Source organism: Copidosoma floridanum, unplaced genomic scaffold (assembly GCF_036245765.1).
Source record: "Copidosoma floridanum isolate Cflo_tuat_1 unplaced genomic scaffold, Cflo_Japanese_pri ptg000004l, whole genome shotgun sequence".
Taxonomy (NCBI): Eukaryota; Metazoa; Arthropoda; class Insecta; order Hymenoptera; family Encyrtidae; genus Copidosoma; species Copidosoma floridanum.
The window spans coordinates 11,486,699-11,512,445 of record NW_028321881.1 but is presented as its reverse complement, the minus strand read 5'-3'; the positions used below and the strand labels follow the sequence as shown (position 1 = coordinate 11,512,445).

The 25,747-nt window shown below is 32.6% G+C and overlaps 1 protein-coding gene across 1 annotated transcript in view; it reads right to left on the bottom strand.

Annotated features, from left to right (window-relative positions):
• The window catches only part of DCTN2-p50 (dynactin subunit 2), a 546,499-nt gene that overhangs the window by 307,306 nt on the left and 213,446 nt on the right, over positions 1–25,747 (bottom strand). The window contains exon 3 of the mRNA XM_089597711.1: positions 21,764–21,900. Coding sequence (XP_089453837.1) covers positions 21,764–21,900 — 137 coding nt within the window. The remainder of the gene's footprint in view (positions 1–21,763; positions 21,901–25,747) is intronic.

Here is a 25,747-nt window from a genome sequence, read left to right as displayed (position 1 = left end):
TGAAAAATTTGTCTCGGCTTGTAAGAAGCTCTCTTAGTAAATGTAAACGTAGAATACACATTTGCGATCGGTATCTGCATTTCTTCAAAACTAATGAAAAACTTATAATACACACAGTGGAGTGCGTTAAAGTCTATAAATGTGAAGTTAGCTTACCAAAATGTGGTAATGATATTATTATAAAATATAATTGTTAAAAAATTGTGAGATCTTGCCGTGAATTTGCAAAGTGTGTATAACGATCCAGTACCAATGAGATTACTAACTGGAAAAGAGGGCTTTGATATTTTCAACTCAGACAAATGTCATATATATGAAAAAGTATACAAAAAATGATGATAAAATTCACGATCATTACAATTTTACTGGAGAGTAAATATTTTTAATTACACTTCTTTAGTCAATATTATTTTCTGTTCAAACTTATTTATAAATTTCTTTTAAATTTGAGATATCGAGGCCCTGCACATAATAAATGTAATCTCAAATACCAAGACTCGCCAACAATACCCATAGTTTACCACAACCTAACTAACTATGATACACATTTATTTATACAAGAACTTGTTACTTGTTTTCCTGGAAGAGTAGAAGTAATACCTCAGACGAAAGAAAAATATATTTCTTTCACAAAATATATTGAGGGACTGAGAATCAACTTACGTTTTATCGACTCTCATCGATTTTTGCCTTCATCGCTCGATAAGTTGGCATCCTATTTGGAACAGAATAATGTTTTAGATACTACTTTTAGTCGAGATGATGCGTACACTAAAGATCAAATCAAGTTGCTTATAAGAAAGGGTCTGTTTCCATATGATTATGTAATATCATTTGAAAAACTTCAAGAAACTGTGCTTCCATCAAAAAATGATTCATATAGCAAATTATATGACACGCATATAAGTACTAAGGATTATATATATGCTCAAACTATATGGAAAATGTTTAATACAGCAAATCTCGGACAGTATTCAGATTTATATCTCAAGATAGATGTGTTTCTATTAGCAGAAGTTTTTGAAAACTTTAGAAATAATTGTCTAGAGGTACACAAACGAGATGCTGCTCACTATTTTACAACACCAGGCCTTACTTGGGATGCTATGTTGTATAAAACCAAAGTAAGTTTAAATATTTACATATACATATACAAAGAGTTTTACTAGAACATTAAAAAAATAAATTCATAACTTTTTTACAGATTTTACTAGAACTGATTACTGACATTGATATGTTTATGTTCGTTGAAAAAAGAATAAGAGGAGGAATAAGTCAGTGCTGCAACAGATATGCCGAAGCAAATAACCACTATAGGGATGATTACAGAAAAAATTATGCTGAAAAATATATAATCTATTTGGATGTGAATAATTTATATGGTTGGGCGATGACTCAACGACTTCCTTACGGGGGATTTGAGTGGGTTGAAAACGTTGACAAACAATCTCACGATTTTTGTAAAATTAGCAACGAAAGTGATCATGGATACATTTCAAAGGTAGATTTGAAATATTCAGAGATGCTCCATGATTCTTATAAGGACTTACCATTTTGCTCTGAACACATTTCAGCTCCAAATTTAAAACAAAAAAAATTAATGACTATATTATACAATAAGTATAAATATGTACTTCATTGTGAAGATCTCAAGCAAGATGAAAATCATGGATTAAGAGTAACAAGAATTTATCGTGCTTTTAAGTTTCAGAAAAGTAAATGGCTTAAAGAGTACATAGATTTGAATAGTGTTAAGAGAAAAAAAGCTAAAAATGAGGTAGAAAGAATGCTTTTCAAACTTTTCAATAATGCTATTTTTGGAAAGAAAATGGAGAATCATAGAAAGTGAATCGATGTGAAGCTTTTAGACCACTAGAAGGGGCGTTATGGTGCAAGCGCATTTATTGCTAAACCCAACGTTCATAGCTATGATATTTTTAATGAAAATTCCGTAGCGACTTAATTACAACGATTGGAAGTAATGATGAGAAAGCCCATGTATATTGGCCTCAGTGTATTGGACTTGTCTAAAACGCTTGTATACCGCTTTCATTATGATTACATGATTTCTAAACTAAAAAATGATTGCAAACTGTTGTACACTGATACATACAGTTTAATATATGAAATCAAAAATCATGATATTTACGAAAACATATTTTTTACGTATTTTTTCTATTTTCATAAATATTGCAATTAGTAAAAATTTTGTGTTTCTTTGTTACAGATGTCCGATCTGACAGCTTTAAATAAAGTCGCTTTTAGAGGTTTTCTCCCATTCAAAAAAATCACCGAGATGATAGTAAACCACAGCTACATGGTTACAAAATTAAAGAAAGTTAACACTAAAAACAGAATAAAGGCAGTTGCAGAATTCAATGACGAGTTTAGAATATTTTTACCTAGTGCAATTTCCAAGAATATTGTTGATAATTAAGTGCTGTATAATAATCTATTAGATTCCATACAGACAATGAAGCTCTTTAAAACTTATAATGGTTGTCATATTCAATTTTCAATTGAATAGGTGAAATAGTTTTTGTGGAAATAACAAAAAACCATTTATTGTATTTTATTTTCATAGAAATTTCTTTACCAAATTCACTTCTTTGCAATTTAAATATTTTTATTTACTTCATTTTTTTCCATGCATTCACTATATGTCTCCTATTCATTATATTTTTGAAATTATAATTGATTTTTTGAAATCCAACTATTGTAGGTATTGTCGAAACCCAACCAGTTAACGAAAATTTCATTTTTTCGTCGGCGTAGAATTTTTTCAACAAGATAAATATTAGGATGCTTGGTTTTCTGCAGCTCTTGCACGTAAAAACCACCAGAGATTGGGTGCTGCTGACAATACTCCAAATGGTAAGTGAATGGCTTTTTTGGTGCTACTCGGGTTACAGTAAAAATTTCTGTCGACCAGTTAGGTGTATAACCTTTTTCAAAGACTTGTTTAGTATTACTCACTCGTCACCAACTTTTAATTTTGATTTTGTTCCTTATTTTTAATACAGAAATTTTTGTAAAATATTTTTTTGATTAACTATTAAAACATCTTTTGGCTTCACAACAATCGTTCGGTGTTTTCGATTATTGTAAGAAGTTATCAGCTATTGTAAAATATTAATCCACTTGTAATTACCATTTACACTAAACTTTTTTCACATAGCATGCCTTAGAGTACGATTAAATCGTTCATATGCAGACGCCTTCAAATAACTGTACGTGGAGTATAAGTTAATTTTGTAATTTTTCATGAGACCTTGAAAATTTGCGTTGTAAAACTCTTTACCACGATCGGTTTGCAAACTAGTTGGAACTCTTCCTTTCGTCAATATAGTTCTCATAGCTGCAGTCACATTTGTACCAGTTTTATTTTTTACGGGCACGGCCCATGCATACTTAGAAAATATATCTATTACAGTCAGCAAGTATCTGTAACCTTTATTTTCATGAGCATAAGGTATCATCTCCACAAGATCCGCTTGCCATGTTCTATTCAAGCCCCGAACATCAAACTTTCGGCGGAGGTAGTTGCGTCTCACAGGTTTATGAAGCTCTTCTACTACTCCTTCTATATTTCCTGTCTTCTGGAGTTATATAAAATATCTGGGTCAAAATCTCCTTAATTGTATTTATTTCATGCTGCAAATTTATTATTGTTTCTGATAATGCATCAATTAAATTGTTTACTAGGAGATTTATTCTTTCTTACTCATTCAAAATGAAACTTTTTTTCTGTAAACAAGTAAGATTTATCGCATCATTAGATTGAACAGCTGATGCAACGTTGCACAATCTTTTATCATCTAAGTCAAATTGACCATTTAAGTTGAGCGTATATCTAATTCCAGGAGGACCTCGACTACCACCTTCAGACTTAGCTGATGCATGACCGAATATATCGATGCTCATTTTGATACTAAAGTTAAATTTAACAAGCAAGCTTTATTAATAATATTAGTTTCACAAAGCTCCTCAACGATTGAATTTATTTCATTAGTATGACTTGGATAATCTGCGAATCTTTCTGCCACTGACAATCTTAGTCAATTAACGAGTTCGTTAGCATTGTCCCAGTAAATATAGTCCTTTTTCGTATTTAGTTCAGCAATTTGAAATAAAGGTATGCATCCACCTTTTATCTTTACATGTGTAAGATTAAATAGTGGAGTAATAACATGATTAAATTTTTTACTGTTGTATGGTCAAATAGTCTTACTTTTATTAAATTTTCTTTTATGCGCACTTGAAGTTTCCAACATATGTTTGTATTGAGCTAAATTACTGAGTGTCATGTATGCTTTATCAGGATGCTTTTTAGTGAGTAACACTATTAACCCATCAGTCATTGGATATCTTAGACCCTTTAATTAAATTTGATTATTTTTAAAATAAATGGATGAATCATCAAGTACACATTGTCCGTTTTGTTTTATTCCAATACTATAAAATTCGATCTAATTCAGGCTTATTTTCATCAAGTATTTCAAAGTACAAATTCATGGATAAAGTTTTACTACTATCATGAGCTGAATCATCATTATGATTACTTTTCTCAACATCAGTATTATAGTCTTTGATAACATCATTGGATGAAAACGTATTTTCATCATTATCACTGTTACTATTAGCTGATTGAAACATTGATGTATCGATATTTTTTTTTGTTTAAAAGGCTTAAAAGGCTCTTTGGACTGAAATTCGAAGCTTTGCGGTACATTTTCTTTCTCATATGTTTTATAGATGATTTTATGAAGTGGATAAGTAATAGGCTTGAAAGTCTTGCTAATTTGTGTTTAAAAATTTTCTTTTCCTAACTTTAACAACCGATGCTTACGTTTAACAGCTTCTCTCGCTTTTTCAATTTGTTGAACAATGTGTTTTTCCTTATGAAATGAATTCATATTTACCGCTTGATAGTTAACAAAAGACTGATGCATACTCAATGAAAATGAGGAATATTTATTGCGAAAGGAGTCACATCCTCTCCTATACTGTTACAACAAATCCATGTTTTCCAACCCCCCACCAATATTTAATACATAATTTTCTCAAGTCATTATACGGCATATCGATATTAACATGACCATTATGGATGTGTTCCAAAGTCATATCATCTTGTCGAAATATTACTAAGAGATTTAAACTATCTCGGACTAAATGCTTTGGAACTTGAGCATAAGATTGGCAAGGATAAAAGAAAACAACATTTTTGTGACGCCCCATGCAGAAAAAGGCTCTTACATTATCTTGTTTTTTCACAGGCAATGTCATCAAATATAATTTTAGAGTTGGGTACTGTCTTATCCGGTGATATATCACTGATTCATGCTTTCTAAATGAAAAATATTTTATGCCATCTATAGGATCTAATAGTTTTTTTAGAAACTTATACTTGGGTTGATTCAACAATTTTGAGTACAAATAAATATTTTTAAATCTCAACCCATTGGTGTGAGTAATTGATTGATTGATTGATTGATTTATTTATTTTAAATGGTCCAAGGACTCATGGTCCTACATGGTCCGGCAATTGCCGTTGAAAGCTTCTTTTATAAATACAAATACGTACAACAAGAAATATGTACAACGGACATGGACACATAAAAAAAAAAAAATAAATAAATAAATAAAAAATAAAGATAAAAAATAAATAAATAAATAAATAAGTCAATTAATAAATAAAAAACAAAAATAAATATAAAAACAACAGCGACAACAACAACGACGTACCCGGAGCACAAAAACCACGCTACACCACAGAAACACAACAGCACGGAAATCCATCATCCATCCCATCGTCACTACCGCTCAAAGCACCGTCGCAGGAAGTGTTCCTCCAGGAGATGTCCGAAACACGGACGCGTCACCATCAAACGCAGATCGGAGGGCAGACTATTCCATAGTCGCGCCGCATGTGTGCGGAAGGAAAACTTATACACATCGGTCCTCGCCCATGGAATACGAAGGTTATTTTCGGGACTCCTCGTCGAGCCCGCTCCGTCGCTCGACTGAAACTCGAAGTACTTAAACAGGTAGCCGGGCTGTTGCCGGCATAGTATCGTACCCAACAATCGGACACAGAGGAAGTCTCGACGCACCTCGTATGGCATGATGCTAAGTCTGTCGTATGTAGGAGTGATGTGCTCGTACCTCTTCACACCCGTGGCATAGCGTATAGCTGCGTTTTTACCACGTTAAAGTTTCAGCACTAAATCGGCCGACAGTCCCAAGAAGATGCCCGAACAGTACTCATAATAGGGAAAAACAAGTGTCTTTACCAGCAGCAGACGCATGCCAGGCGGAATTGAATCACCGCACTTACGTAGGCGTGCAAGGGCTGCAAAACTCTTACGCGTAGTCTGCATCGTCTGCGGGGCAAATGTCAGGGTACTATCCAGGAGGACACCCAAAATTTTGACACTGTCACAGTATTCTAACTCCTTATTTCCAATCCTGACTTTTGGGAGATTCATTTCATTCAGTCTGCTGATAAAGTTGCGTGTAGCAAACCAGGTAATTTGTGTCTTTGTTGGGTTGATTTTAAGTCCATTCCTAAGGGCCCAGCCGGAGAGAAGCGCCAAATCCTCCTCAATCATCCTGATCATCCGATTTATCTCCCGAAAACTGCCATGGACATAGTAAGTGGCATCGTCGGCGTAGTAATGGTGCCTACTGTGGCGCAGTACCGACGATGAGTCGTTGGTGTACAAGGCAAACAGCAGAGGTCCCAGGACGCTACCCTGCGGAACCCCAGCACGCCGAGTAGTAGGAGCAGAGCGCGCGCCGTCGTCGCTCACGAGTATTTGCTGAAGTTCAACAAGGTACGAATGGATCCATGCACACGCGGCGTCAGACAGTCCAAGTCTTTTCATCTTTTCAACAGCTAGATTGACGTTCACGAGGTCGAATGCCTGAGAAAAGTCGCTAGTGACCAGCAGGGTAACCTGCTGCCTGTCGGCGGCTTCACGAATGTCGTCCACGATGGCTGCAAGTGCGGTGTGCGTGCTGTGTCGCTTACGGAACCCCGACTGAAATGGGTCCAAGAGTTTGCGTCCTTCCACATACTCAGTCAACTGCCTGCAAGCTATTGTCTCGAGAAGCTTGGCAGCAGCGCACAAAATGCTGATGGGGCGAAGATGCCCGATTTCCATGGGGGGGCGAACCTTTGGAATAGGCCGCACAATGGCCCTCTTCCACGCCTCAGGAAAGACTCCTGACTGCAGCGACGTGTCGAATATATGCATAAGCACTGGCAAAATATCCGGCATGCAGTTCCTGAGACAGCTAACAGGTATGTCATCCATTCCACGGGCATCGGACCGAGCAGAACGGAAGGCGGCAAGCACATCCTCAACTGTGACATGGCTGAAGTAAAATCTACTATCCGGGGCCACCCGCGCGCAGGGCACGAGGTCCCACAGTGGTGTGACATGATCGGGTCCAGCAAACTGCTCGTTAATTTCATCGCAGCCTGCCGGGAGCGGATACGTCTCCCTCGAGGCAGATGAAGCACCAAGCTCGCCCAGGCAACGCCACATTTCAGTAGCGTTCGCAGTAATAAGAGATAGTAAGCTATTTGTTTTTTCACAGTTTAATGGACTGCAAAAAACAGCTTCTATAGTATTGGGTAGCAAATTACCGTGGCGTTTTATTTTCTTATTTTGTTCAACAATATCATCAAAATTTACAACAGAAATTTTAATATTCTGTTCCACAAAGCTCATGTTAACTGTATGCTAACTTAACTAAGACTGAAAGTGATAGGGTAATCAGCATATTTTTAATCATTTAATCCTATTTTTTTTTAAACATAAATAGCGTGATAATGATGTTGACGAGGACTTTGTTGCTCTGGTAGTAAAGTTGTGAGATAAGAGAAACCAATTTTTTAAATGATAATTTTTTTGTGAGCTTTAAATCGTTGCAGCTTTAAAAAATGGCCCTTTTCGTAAATTATATAAGAGAAACTGCAAATCAACGGCCCTTTATGGCCAATGATTATTTTATGGCATAATGAACGCACGGTACTTTTCAGAGTAGTAATTTTTTTTTTTCATTCTTACAGCTTATTATTTGGCCAAATAAACTATATAGATTTCGAAGCAATATATTTTTAATAAGAAGATTTTTTTTGTAAGAAGTGTCAGAACTAGATGTATTATTTTTCACTGAAAACGTTTCACATTACATGTCAACACACTACGGTGCTTCATTTAGTGAGTCTCGGGCAAAGCCGAGACGAAGGGGCCGCTAGTACTTGATAACTCTAACACTGAGATATAACATCAAATCTAGCGGTGGTTTTAGATTGCCAAAACTATCGAAATATGTTACGACACCACCTTGTTTTTTGTATGCAACCCAATAAGTACCAGGACCTTTTTTATCATCTAGATTAACAATTGCTGATTCATTCTGATATGGGCCACTGAATGGCATATCATCTTTTATGAATACTCCTCGAAAATGTGGTATCTTTAATATTTTTGCATATTTCACAAAATCTTTATTCGTTAGAGCTCGATTAGGCACTGTTACTTCGAACTTTTTTTTTTCTTTTAATCTTCTTCCTGGTTTTAAGTATAGACCTAAACCTTTTTTATGCGATTTTAGGAAGAGGCCTTTACCAAGGAAAATAGCTTCCATTTTTTTATTGTGTCTCGCACCCTCTTCAAGCTGTTTCTTGGCTTCGTTTGCTTGATTTATTGCTTTATGTATACCACTAGCATCATTAGCAATAGCCTCTACAGCTCTTAGACCTGCAAATGCGGGTACGATATATGGTAAAAAATCTCCAATCTTTTGAAGTATAGGTAATATGCGTGATGTTGTTATGTTTTTCTTACCACCAGCTTTTTTCATGGCTGTTCGAGCTCCCTTTGTTATAATAAAAGTTAAAGTTAACTAATTTTTTACTTTATAACAATGCCACAAGAAAAGGCACGTAAAATTAAGAATACTAGTTATCGATCCGACAGATGTTTTAATCATCTCCAACATACAACAACAAACACTTCTGATTTGAGGACAGTAAATAAAAACCAACTTTTGAAACTGGATTCGGCATGACAACAAAAAATTAGTTCTTCTGGCCGCTTGAAGTTATCAGAGTTAAAAAAAAAATATACAAAAAAGAGTAAATATAAACTACCACAATTGATACATAAAATATTTTAATTATTATATCAAGTTCAGAAATACCCAACCTCTCCTAGAATTTTATGTCTAGTTTTGGTCTAATTTTTTTTTTTAGACGCTTCAAAAGGATGATTCTTCAAGTGAAAAATCTTATATAAAAGTTGGGAGCACTGACAATACATCTGGATTTTCAGGAGATAATCCATCTTTGCAAAGTGAACGAGTGGATTTTTTCAACTAAGGATGAAGCGGCTTAGGATCTTCACCCATCAAAAAACAAAAACCATCGTCGAAAAGGTATTTGGAAGAAAAATCAAAACAAAAATCGTCCGTAATTGACAAAAAAATTGTTTATTTGAGCCGAGATGATATAGATGATCTTGAAGCAGATGACGACGAGTCTTCGATAGTAAGTGCATTGCAAAAAAGTTTCAATACTTCGGCCGACCGCGTTCATGAAATAAAAATTTTGACTATTTTTCGATCGCGGTCTTATAAAAAAATTTAGGACACATTCCCTTCCACAACTCGTCACATGATAGGCATAGCAAAAAATGTTGCTCAAGATAAGAGATTAATTGGGGATCCAAACCCAAAACAACATCTAGCTCTAGATGATAATGTTATCGATATAACTGTTAGCTTGTACCAGTCTGACGACTACACTCAATATGTGCCCGGAAAAAAGATTACGTTTTGATAAAAGTAGACGCCAAATCGGAACCTATTTAAAAAAGATTAGTATCAAATAATTTAAAAGAATTGTACAGAATTTTTACGAATACGTATCCAACTATAAAATGTGGTTTCTCAAAGTTTGCTAGCATAAGGCCAAAATATCGTGTTTTGGCAGGTGCATCTGGTACTCACTCTGTTTATGTATGTCTTGAACATGAAAACGTTAGTTTACTAATGAGTGGTGCCAGTAAGTAGTGATACAAGATTGATCAAAGACCGGTAAGCACGTGCGGTTTACTATGTAAATAGCCTGAACTAAACAGGATTATCGATAAGATTCTGTTCTAAAGCGTGGGACATACAATAAAGACTCTGGTTGATCGTCTGAGATTATATCCCTATCACCATTATGTGAAAAACTTTGGGCTAGGTATTAGGGGAAATTGTGAGCGATAATTGAGTATGCCACTGATCCATGTGTTCCGTGAAAATTACATTTCCAATAATATACTCAGCTATTTCTGATATTTTACTTACAATTAGCTTGACAAAAAAATGGACGGACGATTTTTTTAGCGAACAAACTAACTTTGCTGCTCAACACAACGTCTGATTTTTAAGCACTTAGCTTTTCTCTCTTTCTCACTCTCTTTTTTTCTCTTCCTCTTTCTCTCTATCATAAAATCAGATGATATCTCGCCTATATATCTAGAGTTCAACTACTGCCCTTTGAACATTGATCAATATGTTTGACCATTATATGTCTTGTTACTACATTAAGGCTGGATCCCGATCTGTGTGTAAGAGTACTTAAAATTTTAACTTTAGGACCAAGAGATGAAAAAAGTGAGTCTAATTGTACCCCTTGCTTGACTTTACTTTTTTGTGGTGTCCTTTAGAGTATCGGCGCACTATGTAACAAAATTCCAGTAAATGTCCAAGCCTACTATTCAGAATTGTGCGTAGGAGATAAGCTCTTAAAACTATTTTAGAAGCGTCCCAATTTATTTGATTAGCTTTCACTAATTTATAGAACTAGTGATCTCAACTATGTAATGTATTGCAAATAGTGTATAAGATGTATAACAAAGTCTATAATCGAGAATAAAACTAAAAATTGTATTTAATTAAAATAATAAAAATGTGTAATAAAAAATCGAGTAAGCATTATGATTGCTTAATATTTATTTATAGATGTAAAAAAATTTTCATGTACAAGTAAAACTTTTTTTACAGTTTCATAACAAAACTATGTCACTTGAAAATTTTCACAATATTAGTTTTTTCGTGCCAAGAAAGCAGCCTCGCTTCTAATTTTTGATGAGATAGTGAAACCATGCTATGATATTTTAGCGTTCCCTTAATCGTTGTTGCTCTCCAAAATCTCTCTGACACTAATTTTCTTTCTTCTTCAGAATCTTTATTTGTAGAATAACGACAAATAATATTTGGCAGTGATTCTGTGGCCCAATCAAAAAGTTCTCGCGGCGTTTAAATGGGATTGTGAATTCTCTGAAGACTTGCTGTAGCAGCTAGTCGTTTTACAGTCCCACCTATTCCGTCGCATAGCCTCTTTCCATGTGAAGTGGAAAAAAAATGCCACTCTGCTGCAATTTTAAAGTCTTCAAAGTGATGAGTGAGATTAATGAAATTTTTTTTTAATTTTCATACTGTCCACTCGCAATGTCAGACATGTATATTATTTTATTAACACACGGTAAATTAATTTAAATACATTCAATCAACTGCTTTTGATACAGATGTATGGCAATAGTGTCGTGATGTAGGCATTCAGAAATGTAAACAAAACTTGAAATTTTTAATCCATCCAAGTAATTCCTATTATAAATTAAAAAGGGGTGTACGGTTGCCTGATCGTTGTTCTAATGTAGACCCTGAACCAAATTTTTAATTATGAAAGCATAATTTTCTGAGAAGTCGCAAATTACGATATACTCGTTTTCTTTCAGTTTGTTTTTCATCTCATTTAAAAATCCCTTTGTTTGATAACTAAAAATAAATGAATCAACAGTTTTTGCAAACCTTCACTTAACTTCTGTAAAAATTCATTAACTCGAGATATTAGGGTCTGCAATGAGGTTTTTTCAACAGTAATCCATTGTTTATAGGTAAAAATTTCAATACATTTTTTTACAATAATGTCCTCCAGTTGCTCAATAACATTCGTCACGCCTGGGCACTTCTTACAAGAATTTAAATGACAATCAATTATTTGGGTTTTGCGTATCATACGATCCAGACAATCCTTATAATTGATCAAAGGCAGTTCAGAACCGGAAGTAAGTGATTTAATATTGGTACCAGTCACTAATAAACTAACATTCTTATGTATTAGACATACACAAACAGAGTGAGTACCAGAAGCCCCTGCCAAAACATAATATTTCGGCCTTAGCTAGAAAACTTTGAAAAACTACATGTCATGGTTAGATACGTACTGGTAAAAATTTCATACAATTCTTTTAAATTTTTCAGTGCTAATTTTTTTTGAATAGGTTCCGACTTGCCATCTACTTTGCATTAAAAGTCCTGTGATTAAATATCAAAAAGTAGCCGTCTCTAGTAGTTTTTATTGTTTGTAGGAAGAGACCGACTTAGACACATGAAAATTCATTATTTTTAGTTTTTTTAAGCGCTATTATACACTAATTTTTGTTTCTGGCAACAATTTCTTCTACATCGAGAATAGCAAAAAACCTTATTGTACGGACATTTTTAACGTTTTTTTCCATAGGTTCTGTGAAAATTTATTTTCTAAAAAAATACTCAACTATTTTTCCTATTTTTTTTCGATTATCCCGTTAAAAATGGGATAGAGGATTTTTTTGAAAATATGGGCTTAAGTCCGTTAACTTGCCTGCACTAGTATTCGAGAGACCACAAAGTTCATGTTCAGGAGTACCACCATTATACGTTCACACGTTACATGTGGGTTAAAAAAGAGAAACATGACAGACAGACATATGTAATAACCCTTGTATACATGTGATTATTTGCATAAGTCACCTCTTGATAAACACACACACACACACACACATACATATATGTATATAAATAGTGACTTATGCGGACTTCACGTGCTTCTAACAAATATATCAATAACATGGTAGAATTATGCAGACGTCCACATAATTCCACTTTTGTCCTCACAATAACCCTTATGTACATGTGATTGTTTTCATAAGTCACCTCTTATTCAGTCAACCTTAGAAATATTACTTGGTAGTGCTACTTTTATTTCAAGAATTAATATGGCTACTTTACCTAACATCACCCTTACCGATGTAAATATCAAATTTGTGACTGAGGTCAAAACATTAGGATTGTGGCTAACTCCCACCTTAAGTTGGGATCGACATTCAAGGCATGTGTCTGGACAGGTCTTTAGAGCTTTGTATTCTCTGAAATTTTTTAAACATGCGCTATCATTCAAGCTCAAAAAGAAACTAGTTGAAAGCTTAATCTTCTTACTTTTTGACTATATGTGTGTGTTGCTTATCATTCGATCGACCTTACTTCTAATGCCAAACTGCGTAAAGCATTAAATACATGTGTACGATTTGTTTTCGGCAACATTCATAGATTCTCTCGAGTCACTCCGTATCGTTCGGCTTTGGATTGGATGTCGGTTGGCGGAAGGCGTGATTATAGCCTTGGTTCAGTGGCATACTCAATTATCGCACACAATTGCCCCTAATACCTAGCCCAAAGTTTTTCACATATTGGTGATAGGGATAATCTCAGACGATAAACCAGAGTATTGTCGTCTTTATTGTATGTCCCGCGCTTTAGAACAGAATCTTATCGACAATCCTTTTTAGTTCAGGCTATTAACATACTAAATCGCACGTGCTTACCAGTCTTTGATCAATCTTGTATTACTGCTTTCAAAGACTTGCTTTGGAAATCTATTCTTAATTATGAAAAGGCAGCTCTGGTTTCATCTAGGTGACACAGTTGCTAAAATGGAAATATTTGCTCAATTGCTAATTTTAACTTTTAATTTTTAAACAACAACAACACTATTAAATCATTATGAATTTTAATTTATTTTGTATGTACTTATGTTTTATAAAGTCACTTTACTTTGTAACTTATCGCGTAGAATAATACTATTATTATTATCTATGTTATTTTACTTATTATTCTTACAATACTAAATACACTTAATATGTTCAAATTTGTATACTAAGTATACTATTTCTATATTGTCCTTTTTGTTTTGCAACCATGTTTACTACTACCGCTTATTATATAATTCAAGTTACTACGTATTTACTAGATGTATTTTTATTTTTATTTTTACATTCATTCATTATATCATTATTTGAGGGCCAGATATGGCAATAGAACAAGGCCTTAATAAAGTCTAATGTAATCTAATCTAATCTCTTGATAAACACATACATATATACACATATACATATGTATATAGAAAGAGAGAGAGAGAGGGAAACTTTGTGTTAGTGTGGTTGACAGGGACCAACGAGCGATAAAGCAGAAGTCCCTCCTGATTAAGCAGGAGCCGTCCGTAATAAACATTCACTCGTGGCTTGTCTAGTGAAAGTCAAGTCACTGCAGCGCCATATAAGCGTTGTCTAAAGTAAAGAGTATAGTGTATAAAGTATGGTGTGTAATGTACTAAGAGGTTAAATTAATACATAGATAAATATCTGTAGCAGTGGTTATTGGTTATTCCTGTAGAACAAGAGAACCTCTGCGATAATCTCTTTTTTTAGAAGAACGTAGAGGTATGCAGTACACAAAAAGGTGACGTAGGAAAGCGACAACTATCAACATTGATTGAGTGATCGAATCCCGTCGAAAATTATCGAGATTTTTTTTCGGGCTTTTTCGATAGAGTACCCAAGATGCCGAAAAACCACTAATCCGATTTCTAAAACGAATAGTGGAATTTTTGGTAATAATAAGATCTCCAGGAGCTAATTTTTCTTAGAAAAGCAAACACCTGATTATCTTTTTAGGTAAAGTCACTATTGGTTTAAAAAAAGATTTGGTACAGCAAGTTAGATGGTTTATTGGAAAAGATCTTTCCATTCAACTTGATAATAGCTGGGTTGCACTTGGGACAATCACTGCGCCCTGTAAATAGTTACCAGTGAAATAGAGGACCAAGACATCTGAAAGGAACTTTGCAAGAAACTTGCATACAAGACTTTTTAAAAAAAAAAGTAATTAGGGGAAAAAGAACAAGGAAGGTAAAGTATTTTTGTTGCAGGTATTCCTAATTCAGATTTGGTTTTAAAACACGATGTAATTTCCCTTCTAGTGCTGGCACACAGAATACATGATGATCCCGTTTTTGCACCAACTTGATAAAAACTTTATAAATTTTAGTAAATAGTTAAGACTATGGAACAATGGAGCTTCATTGTTTTTTGTCAATTTTCTCAGTTAAATTCTTTTTTTCGCAGAATCCAAAGCTTTATTTCAGGAGGTTTAGGAAAAAAAGTCTAAAATGTAAGATCCTGTCAAAAAAATGGATGTCATATTAAAGTATATTAGGAGTGCAAATGAATTTTTCAAACTTTTTACCAGGAAAATTTTCAAGAAAAAAAAATTACCAAGTATTGACAGTTTAACACGGTATCTTATGAGAGAACAAGCTTAAGTGCCTTTAATTGTAATTAGGGTATATTATAAATGTGTCAAAATAAAAAAGTTTTTACAGATACCTGAGTACAGAAGGCAAATACTCAAAAAAAAATCAAGCCTTGACAGGTATTTTTTAAAAACACAATCAATTACAGTGGTACAATTTCAAGTTTGTAGAGTGCGAGAGAAGGTGCGCGATAAAGAAGGTATATCTGTGTAGACCATGGGACTCCCCATCTGATACTATCAAACCTTCTTAACGCTTTAGTGGAGTATCTCTTCCTTTTTAGTATAGTTTTTTTAGATTTAACAGTTCAAAAAGTTTATTTTCTGTTTTTGTGCTCTACAATAAGGCTTTTTTTTTTCGTTCTTTGAAGTGATCTTATTATTTTTTTTATTTCTGTTGTGTATTCCATCAAATAACAAAAAATTAGGTTTTGAACAAAAACATTATAAAATGCAAGGCATTACGCAGAAATATAAACAAATTTTAAGGTTAGATACGCTGAAAAACACGAAACACCAGCTTTTAACACCTACAACTTAAATTCACGTACTCTATCAAGACAGAGGAATAAGCTTGATATTTCACACTATTAAATTTTACTGCTAAGCAAAAAATCCACAGTTACTTGACTTATGTCACGCAAAACACTGAGAGCTACTCAGAATCAATTGATATCTTCGGCTTTCTAAATAGGTAACAGGCAATATATGCACCAAGGCTATTTTATAAAAAACTCTGCGCAGCTGTCTTAAAAAAAGAGACGATTCATAAAAACGTGTATGTAATAAAGAGCGCTTACAAAAAATAAAAAAATTATTAAATGTAATAGTTGAGATTCTGTTTACTATCCTTATAAGAATTCTATTAGGCTATATGAAAATACTTTGTTAAGATGTTATAAAATGAAAATGTAATGAAGTATTTTTTTCAAGTATTTTATAGTGAACTATTTGTTTTTTTCTTTAGTTTTTTATAATTATACTATAAACAGTTTATTGTATAGTTTTAATACCTCATAACTTTAAATACCTCAAATAAAATTGAATCCTCAAAAAATTAGTTATAGAGACATATTTTACAACGAGAGGCTTTAACCCTATACTTAAGTTCGATTGGAGCTACTTTGAGATTTACAAGAGCTTTCAGTTTTATGTAAGTTATAAAGTAGTGAATAAAAAAAAAATTATTCTTGAAAATGAGTAACAATAAATTTGAAGAAGAATAAACTTAAAAGTGTAAAACAAAAATTGAAAAATCACAGTAATCATGGTATCAACTAAATAATCGAAATAACTAACTTGTCAAATTCATTATATTTTTTGATATTTCGGAATATCATAATTTTGAGTATTAAATCGAAGTAGACACAAAACAGAAAAAAAATTAATAAACCGATGACACAGTGAAACGTAAGTTTCTCCAACGACCTTAATAATATTTGTTTAAGTAAATATCCAGTTCAGTAAGATCATCAATACAGTAGATGAACCGTTAAGAGAACAAAGCTCTTTTACAGCACTGTATTTAACATGTACTTAATACGTATAAGATTTAAAAAAAGTTAATTTTGCATATCGTACTAAAAAAAAAACTGAAGAATATAGTAGAACTAAATTTGAGTACTAACAAATACTTTCCAAAATCAAAATTTCATATAAATTAAAAATTATTTTAAAAGACCAATTTTTAAATCAGAGTAGTGAATATTATTGTGTTAAAAGGTAAAAAAAAACTTCTTTAACTCAAATAAAAACGTTCATTTACTCACATGTAAATTGATAGGCTCATCTTTTCGGATATAGAAAACGATCACGTGCAAAGGTTAAGGCACTATGGAACTTTCGTTTTTATTTTTTTCGATTTATAGTTGGTTTTTATATTTTAAGAAGTAAAGACTGATTCTCTTTATTCACTGGTATTAAATCGCTTGTTTACTGGTCATCATTAATCTACTAGGCTGATGGCCCTACAGGGTGAATATAATAACATAAAATATTATTTATTATAAAAAGCAGCCATTGTTCTAAGAAAAAATTACAATTATTAATTTACATTAATTCAATAAAATTATCAATTAAGCGAATACCATTCGTCATGTTTTTAATTTCGATAATTTCTGTATCGTTTATGACTTCCAGAATTCTTTCAGTTAAGAGAAATAAGAATACTTGTCAATTTAGTTTAAAATGAACATTTTACTTATAATGGAAAAAAATGGAGCTTTTTTCGTATGTAGCTTTGGACGAAAACAAATGTGTGTATTCAAAGGAATGAAAATCTACTACAAATTTCACAAATCATGGGTAAAAAAAAAATCAAATTTTTTATTGAACGTCTTCGATGGTAATAAAAACCTTATTATCAAGAACGTTAAATTGTTATTATTATTTGATTCCTTATCGACAAAAATTACATTAATGGCATGAATAGATACTGCATTTATGTGAATTTCTAAATACACTATAACTTAAACGATTTTTAAATAACCGTTAAAATTGATAATAATTTAAAAATCATCAGAGTTACACTTATAAGGAAAATCACGTCAACTGTCCCAGCGCCGCGGTGGACGGCCCACGCGGGCGTCAAACACGACGTTTTCAACTCGTCGTTTCGATGTCAAAACTTTGATAAAAAAATTATCTAAAAACATATTCTTACGTATTTTTTCCTCAGCTATCCACTGGTGGCAGCGGTTTTTCGAAAATTTGCTCCCATAACCTTGAAAAATGCACTTGTTTGAAAAACACGTTTTATCTCCATGATCTTGAACTTTTGGAATTTTTTTGATAGTCTAGATCGAAAGATAAGACATTTCTACGTAGACATCGACAATAAAAAAATAGGGGTTTTTCGTTTTTATAACGTATTTAAACGACAAACGAGACGATGCGAGCCGCGGCAGAAGGAGAAATTTTCATCATCTAACGATAAGCGAAAGAGAATCTCGTTGCTCACCCTCGCCCCGAAATTTTGGAACCGAAGAGAGCTTATGAAAGAATTTGGTTGCACAGATAGAGAAGCTAGGCAAGCTTTAAATTTAGTTGCAGAACGTGGCATACTCTCGTGGCCCGATAAAAAAAAAAAGAAAAGTTTTATCTGCTGATGTTGAGGTCTGCGTAAAAAATTTTTACGAGAGTGACAGTGTCAGCCGCTTGATGCCTGGATTAAAAGATTATGCTTCCGTGAAACAGGATAATGGTCAACGTGTTCATGTACGAAAACGATTATTACTTAGAAATTTGAACGAGCTATTCATTTTATTTAAAGAAGAGCATGAAAATGTCAAAGTGGGTCTCACGAAATTCGTATAGCTCAGACCTCCTCACTGTATCTTAGCCAGAAGTAGTGGCACGCATAACGTTTGCGTATGCGTGCATCACGAAAACGTAAAACTGATGCTAGATGCACTAAATTTAGAAGAATTAACGAAACCCACGGCATCACCTCTTAAAAATTCCACGGACTGTTTGAACGCCATTGTTTGCGACAATCCTTCCGAAAATTGTTTTTTAGGAAAATGTTTAGATTGTCCCAATTTCGGAAAACTTCAAAAATTATTATTAGATTCGCTAGAAGCTGAAGGAATTTCTATATTTAATCAATATTAATCATTATTTATTTCTTTATTATAAAATTGTTGTGTACATGAATAAACTTTATCAAAACATTTATTATTTATCCATTGTAAACCCTGGTTAACTAATTGTTGTTTAAATCGCCACTACTACATTATATATTATATAGCCAAACAGACTCACCGTAGCAGACGACACACGGCGGACGCGCTGCTGCCGCGCGTGGCCCGGCCGCCACCGCGCCGTGGCTCGCATCGTCTCGTTCGTCGTTTAAATACGTTATAAAAACGAAAAACCCCTATTTTTTTATCGTCGATATCTACGTGAAAATGTCTCATCTTTCGATCTAGACTATCAAAAAAATTTCAAAAGTTAATGATCATGGAGATAAAACGTGTTTTTTAAACAAGTGCATTTTTCGAGGTTATGGGAGCAAATTTTCGAAAAACTGATGCTACCACTGGAAAGCTGAGGAAAAAATACATAAGAATATGTTTTTAGATAATTTTTTTATCAAAGTTTTGACATCAAAACGACGAGTTGAAAACGTCGTGTTTGACGCCCGCGTGGGCCATCCACCGCGGCGCTGGGACAGTTGACGTGATTCTTCCCTTATATAGGCGTATTATGCACAGGAGTAAATCAACAACTTCAAAATTTTCGCACTTAAAAAATATGTGACAGAAGTGAATTTTTTAATTCCAAGAACAGAAAAACAGAAGGGAGCAATATAAGTTAATTTTTAATTTCCACGAGGTTCAAACATACACACCTTCATGCGTACGAGCTAATTACCGTATCCACTTAGTTACAAGCTATTTTTAATAGAAGTTCCTTTCGATACATTACTTTCTACACGTTAATTAATATTAATTATATTAAAAATATATATACTGTTGGCACATTATGTGCTCAAGTGAACCAACGATTTTAGAATTTGGACTTTAGGAAAATATACACAGTTGTAAATTTTTTATTTGACTTCGCCCCTCCTTTATTCCCACCGTATGCATGTTAAAAAAATAAATTTTCAATTACAATTCTTACTCTTGAACTGATTTTCCTAGAAAAAAAAAAAAATGAACAACAAACAAACAAACACTTTTCATGAAAATTAAACCAACAACCTCCTACACGCGAGCTAAGTATTGTACCAACTCTGCCACAAACAAAAATCTTCTAATTTTTTTTATACTGAGGTTCGTCACTTATTTTTAATTTTAATCCTCACTCACAGTTTATTAATTAACTCGGTTTGCATATAAATTATGTGCATTTATAAATGATTGGTTTGGTTGAATAATTTTTGTTTAAACTTAACAAACTTTTTTTCTGTATCAGATATCCTGTATATTAACAAATGTTTAATTCTCCTTTATAACTGGGTATTTTTAAAAAGAATAATTGTTTATTTAATAGTTTTCCGAATATTTTTAAAGTTAATTTTTTTTTTTATTATTATTTTATTCATACAAGGTTCTGTATATAAATTATTACTCTTTAATTGCAACATATTCTTAAAAGTTTTCCAACTCGTAAATATAGTAATTTTTTTAGTTAGGCTACATTCATTACATGTGATACTACCCTATTCATAATGAAGCAGTACTACAAAAATGTTTTTTTAGCCTTTCTGATACATGTTATGGGGATTATATATGCGACTAAGAATAAATGTGGGAGCATATGAGGCAGATGTGAGACTGAGGTTATAGATGATATTAGCGTAGATGGTGAAACGTAGCTTTAAAGTGATCGGGAGATTTAATGCAGAAAAAGTACAGTCTTGTACTAGTCAGCCCGGCAGCACATGGTACTGTGCATTACTTTTAAATTTTTTTGTTGACAGAATATATTCCTTATTATTATTAATTCATTTAATATCAAACAACTCATTTAAACCACACCCAATTACCGAATTCGAACAGTCATTGCACCATTTTCGATATATCGCAATAGATTACTTAAAACATTGCTTCATAGAAATCACATTTTCATTTATATATTGTCTGCCATAGAAGTATAACTCCGTAAGTGGATATCTAAGCACCTACTGACTACTGGTTTTTATTGTAATGTCAATTTTAATTCTTTCAATTTTTTACACTTTTTAAAAAATATTTTCAAGCAAAGTTTTATACTATCTTCATCTAGTCCTGTGGATTGTGAGCATTAAAAACTTACTAAATATACGGAAAGGACTTACTAAATACCTCCTGAATTTAAACCAAGTTTAGACTAAATACTTCCTAAGCATTTTCTCAATACAATGGCACCTACGTTACTTTCTCAGATAACAAGTTTAATCATATGTATCAATAATAAAGTGCATTCAATATACCGATCAAGACAGAAATTAATATGAGTATTTTATAAGAAACGAGTGGCTTGACTGAAAAAAGCTATGGTTTATATGCAGCATTTAAGAATGCTAGTCAAGGAGGCATTGTTTTTAATTTGTTGCATATAAAAATCTTTAACCACAGCAGTTGTATTTAGCTAAGAAATGAGACGCTCTAATACACAGTCAAATTAGTGAAAACTATTAAAATTTGGAAAGTGAAATGGTACCAGTTCTTAGAAATAAACACTATTTTACTACCTCAAAATCATTGGAACTACTAGATAATTTACTAGAATTTATTTTATTTTATTTTTTTAATGCTACATAGAAACATAAAAAAGAACAGTTTTTAAAATGTATACTTACGAAAAGTTATATTTTTGCATGCTACTACAAGCAGTATCTGAGAAGTGCAGGCTTTCTGCATTGATATGTTTCTCTTTGAATTTCATAAAAGCTTCTGATGCATTAAGATATATCTTCTCAACTGAAGCTCCATCCTCCTATAAAATATTACGGGAACTTTTTTAATTTTTGCAGGATGCACAACACATAAAAATAATTTTGAGGAAATTAAAACACCAGAACACAAAATTCTGATAATATAACACAACCCAAGGAATATGTATGCTATTAACGACATCGAGAAAGTTTCCAACCAATTTTTTACTGTCTTTTTTGAATACAAAAAGTGATCTTGGCTAAAAATGGTAGGTAGCAAAGACAAATTTTCTAATTTACGTATGTAAGCTTCAACAAAAGCACTCTGGTACCCGGGCCTGAAACCACAGTATCCAGACTAATTACCAGAAATGAGTATACTTCACAGCAAACTTTTATCTTCAACTATGTATACTTTTTGCAATTGGCCTGTTAAGAGAGTAAATATTTAACTCAAAAAATTTCTAAATGTTTCACAGATTGCTCTGAGCAACAAAAAGATATTTCATGACAATTATACAATTGAAAAGTTTATGATGAAGCTAGATTCTGGATATGTTACTGGAAATTTAGAGCGGAAAATAAAAAAATGACTTTATTAGACATTGCTAACATAAGTCTTAATTCATCAACGAATCTTTTTTTCTAATTCGTGAAGAGAATTTTTTCACTAAATTTGCATTAACTTACTTATACTTAATTTTTTCTTGACACTGTGTGTTTTCTAAAAATCACACATAAATTTCCAGTATTTGTTTATTTACATTTTTTTTAAATCGTAGTTTAAAACAGAATTCACTTCTGTACAGTAAAAAAACTGTAAAGTATATAACTGTTATCTTCTCATTTTTATACTGTTTAACTATACTGAATAAAAATCAAAGATTTTCACACTTATTGTTCCTACAATATTCATGCATGGTTTAAATACTACTTATTAAGAAATAATAACTATATAAAATAAAATTGATACCATATCCACCAAAGTTTATTTAACATAATTTATATACTCATGGTATTTATTCAAGTATCATGTAACTGAAAATGTTAATTGCTATACCAACTGTACCTTCTCAAACACTCGGCTTGTTTACCTCATCCACCAGGCATGCCAACCATACCACATACCATTCACCTCAACAAAGATAATCTTTGATTACCCATGCGGTTTTGATTTTCTCCTTGATATTTTCCCGGATTAACAATGCAGAGATTCTGTATTACTTAAAGTACGCACCGTCAAAATACACACACTATACATTTATGTATGTATGGATGTATGTGTGTGTATGTGTGTATATGTATGTATAAGGTAACTTTTCAGGACTTTACGCATGTATAACGTCACTATCAAGGACTTTTGCATACTTCCAGGACTGTCCTGGAATATTCAAGGACTGTCCTGGAATATTTTAGTGATGTCCTTGAAAATACTTATGTCATTGAAATTTTGAACTGTCCTGGAAAATTTCAGGGCAGTCTTTGAAAGTGCAAATACTGTCCTTGGAAATTTTAATCAAGGTTATTACAATTTTAAATCATAATAATAAATATAAATGCATAAGATAAATAATTCAAAATTATTATTTTGTAAATAAGGCCACTAGTAAAATAGTGTAAGTATTCAAGTATACTTTCATATTCATTGCATTTTAATCTAAGAATTTTAGTATGAGCCGTAATCTATTATTATTTTTTTCAACTATTTTTCTTTCATTAAGGTTTTGTCGTTTTTGATAAGATGTACTTACTCACTAAAAAAATTGTTATGTTGTACTTAAGCATGTTAAAGTGGACATAAATTTTTTTCTTTTTTTTTACCAGCCAAAATTTTTCAGAAAAAAATCTTTAAAATCGCATTATCTAACATTGCTCTCATGGGCAAGAGCGACTATTCAGCCTTTGTTGCACAAATTTTGAGGCAAGAGATAGATTCATGATGGGGAGAAAGTTCGATTGGAGAATTTAACTCTTAAGGAAGACTCTTGTATTGAAAAATATGCACTTCTCAGGCATTTGGAAGAAATATATATGCAAACGTAAACAGAGTCACGAGCAGGTCATGTGCTATGTGTATGGGAGAAAACCAACCATCGTCTGCTGCCACCTGGTCTTTCCATCGGCAGCGAGACATCTTTACCAAATTGTGTCTAGAATTTATTAAACTTAAAATCATGATCTGAAACTTATCACAGCCCTCCTCAAGACCTCAAACTATAATGTTGTGCAAAATAAGTTTATTTTTCAAAAATTTATCGAGTGTCTTTCAATTTTTTTTTATTTTTATGATGTAAATAGCGTATTTTTGAGTTTTATACTACACACATACTATCAGAAACGAGCTGCTTTTAAGTACGTACCGTAATTTTTTTCTAAGTAATTTAATTAACCATGATGCATTAGATGGTTGTTTTCATGCACGGTTTGTACAAATCACTTTAACGCGTTGTCATATGAGAGCCCTCGCATACCTGCTCACTGCCCCACACAAAAACAACCGATCCTCTTTAAGGATAATTTGACGCTGATGCACAGCATAAACAAGTAGAAAAATCTATCAATAAAAATGTACTAACCTACAAAAAACCATCTGATTTCTTAATTGTTAGGAAAGCATTTATATTGAACTTGCCAGAACTACATAGTACATTAACATTAGGTAAAAAAAATTACAGAATGTATTTAAACTCGTTTATTTTTTTAAATTTTAAGACTAATAGCATAACTACCTTTTAATATTGATAAAAAAAAATTTTAATTAACATTTGGTCGTTCTTTTATTTGAAATGTTTTGTAAATTTCTGAAAAGTTAAGTTGTTTGGATAGCATCAATGTACATAGTTTCGTATAGTGCCTCAGAGAGTTTTAAATCATTTTTTTACATAAAATGGCTTCTGTAAGAAATTTTCTAAGCAGATGCGTGAAAATAAAAATTGTAAAATTATGTTGCAGTTTTCACCCTTCTTTTTTCAGCTTACAAGTCATTATCCAATTTTATTTATTTTTGGGAAATATTCTTAACTGCAGACAGTATTTAGGGTAAACATTCAATTCGCATTACTAAAGTCCTTATTTACAACCTATCGATTTCTCAGAACGCTATCAGCGCTACATCAAGCATATTAAGTATTTCTGACAAGTTTTTTGTATAGTCCTCATTTAAGTACATGTGAGAGATAACATTAAAGTGTTCACGTTGATTTTTTTCTTGAAAGTTTTATGGATCATGATTTTCACTGTAAGGCAAATTATGCTCTGATCTTAGAAGTAGCTAAGTTACATACTACAGACGTGAGTAACTTTAGTATGTTAATATTGTATCTGATCCCACGTCATTCAAAAATTTTTTAGGAACTTGCTAATTACAATCGTACTGAATTTCAGCAAGAGCGTTGTTAATTTGATTATCGCCCTGAAACCTTAATTTTTTGTGTCTAAAGCAGTCATTGTTAGTTTAAGCATTAATTGTTGATAATGATGTTTCATTTCAAGTCTTACTTCTACTACTAGCTGAATTTAATTTACAGTCTGCAATTGGATTACTTAGACTTATTATGACGTAATAAAAACTAACAATAAGAAGATCTAACCACAACATCCATTTTTTAAAAGCTCCAGATTATGTAACATACTATAACTCATAAAATCTTAATTTAAAAACTGAGCAACCAACCAACAAACATATTAAATAAAAAACAGTATTGCGAAAGCATCCTCAGAGATTACTATATCTATACTAATTACGTCTTAACCTGTATTAATTAGTAAGAACTCAAGTTAAATTTTTTAATTATTTAAAAGTGTTTATTACAGCAGTTTCACAAAACAATACAAAAAAATTTTTCCTTATCTCTGTTTTTCAATACAAAAACATTATGTATTGTAAATATAAACTGAAAAAGTAATTGG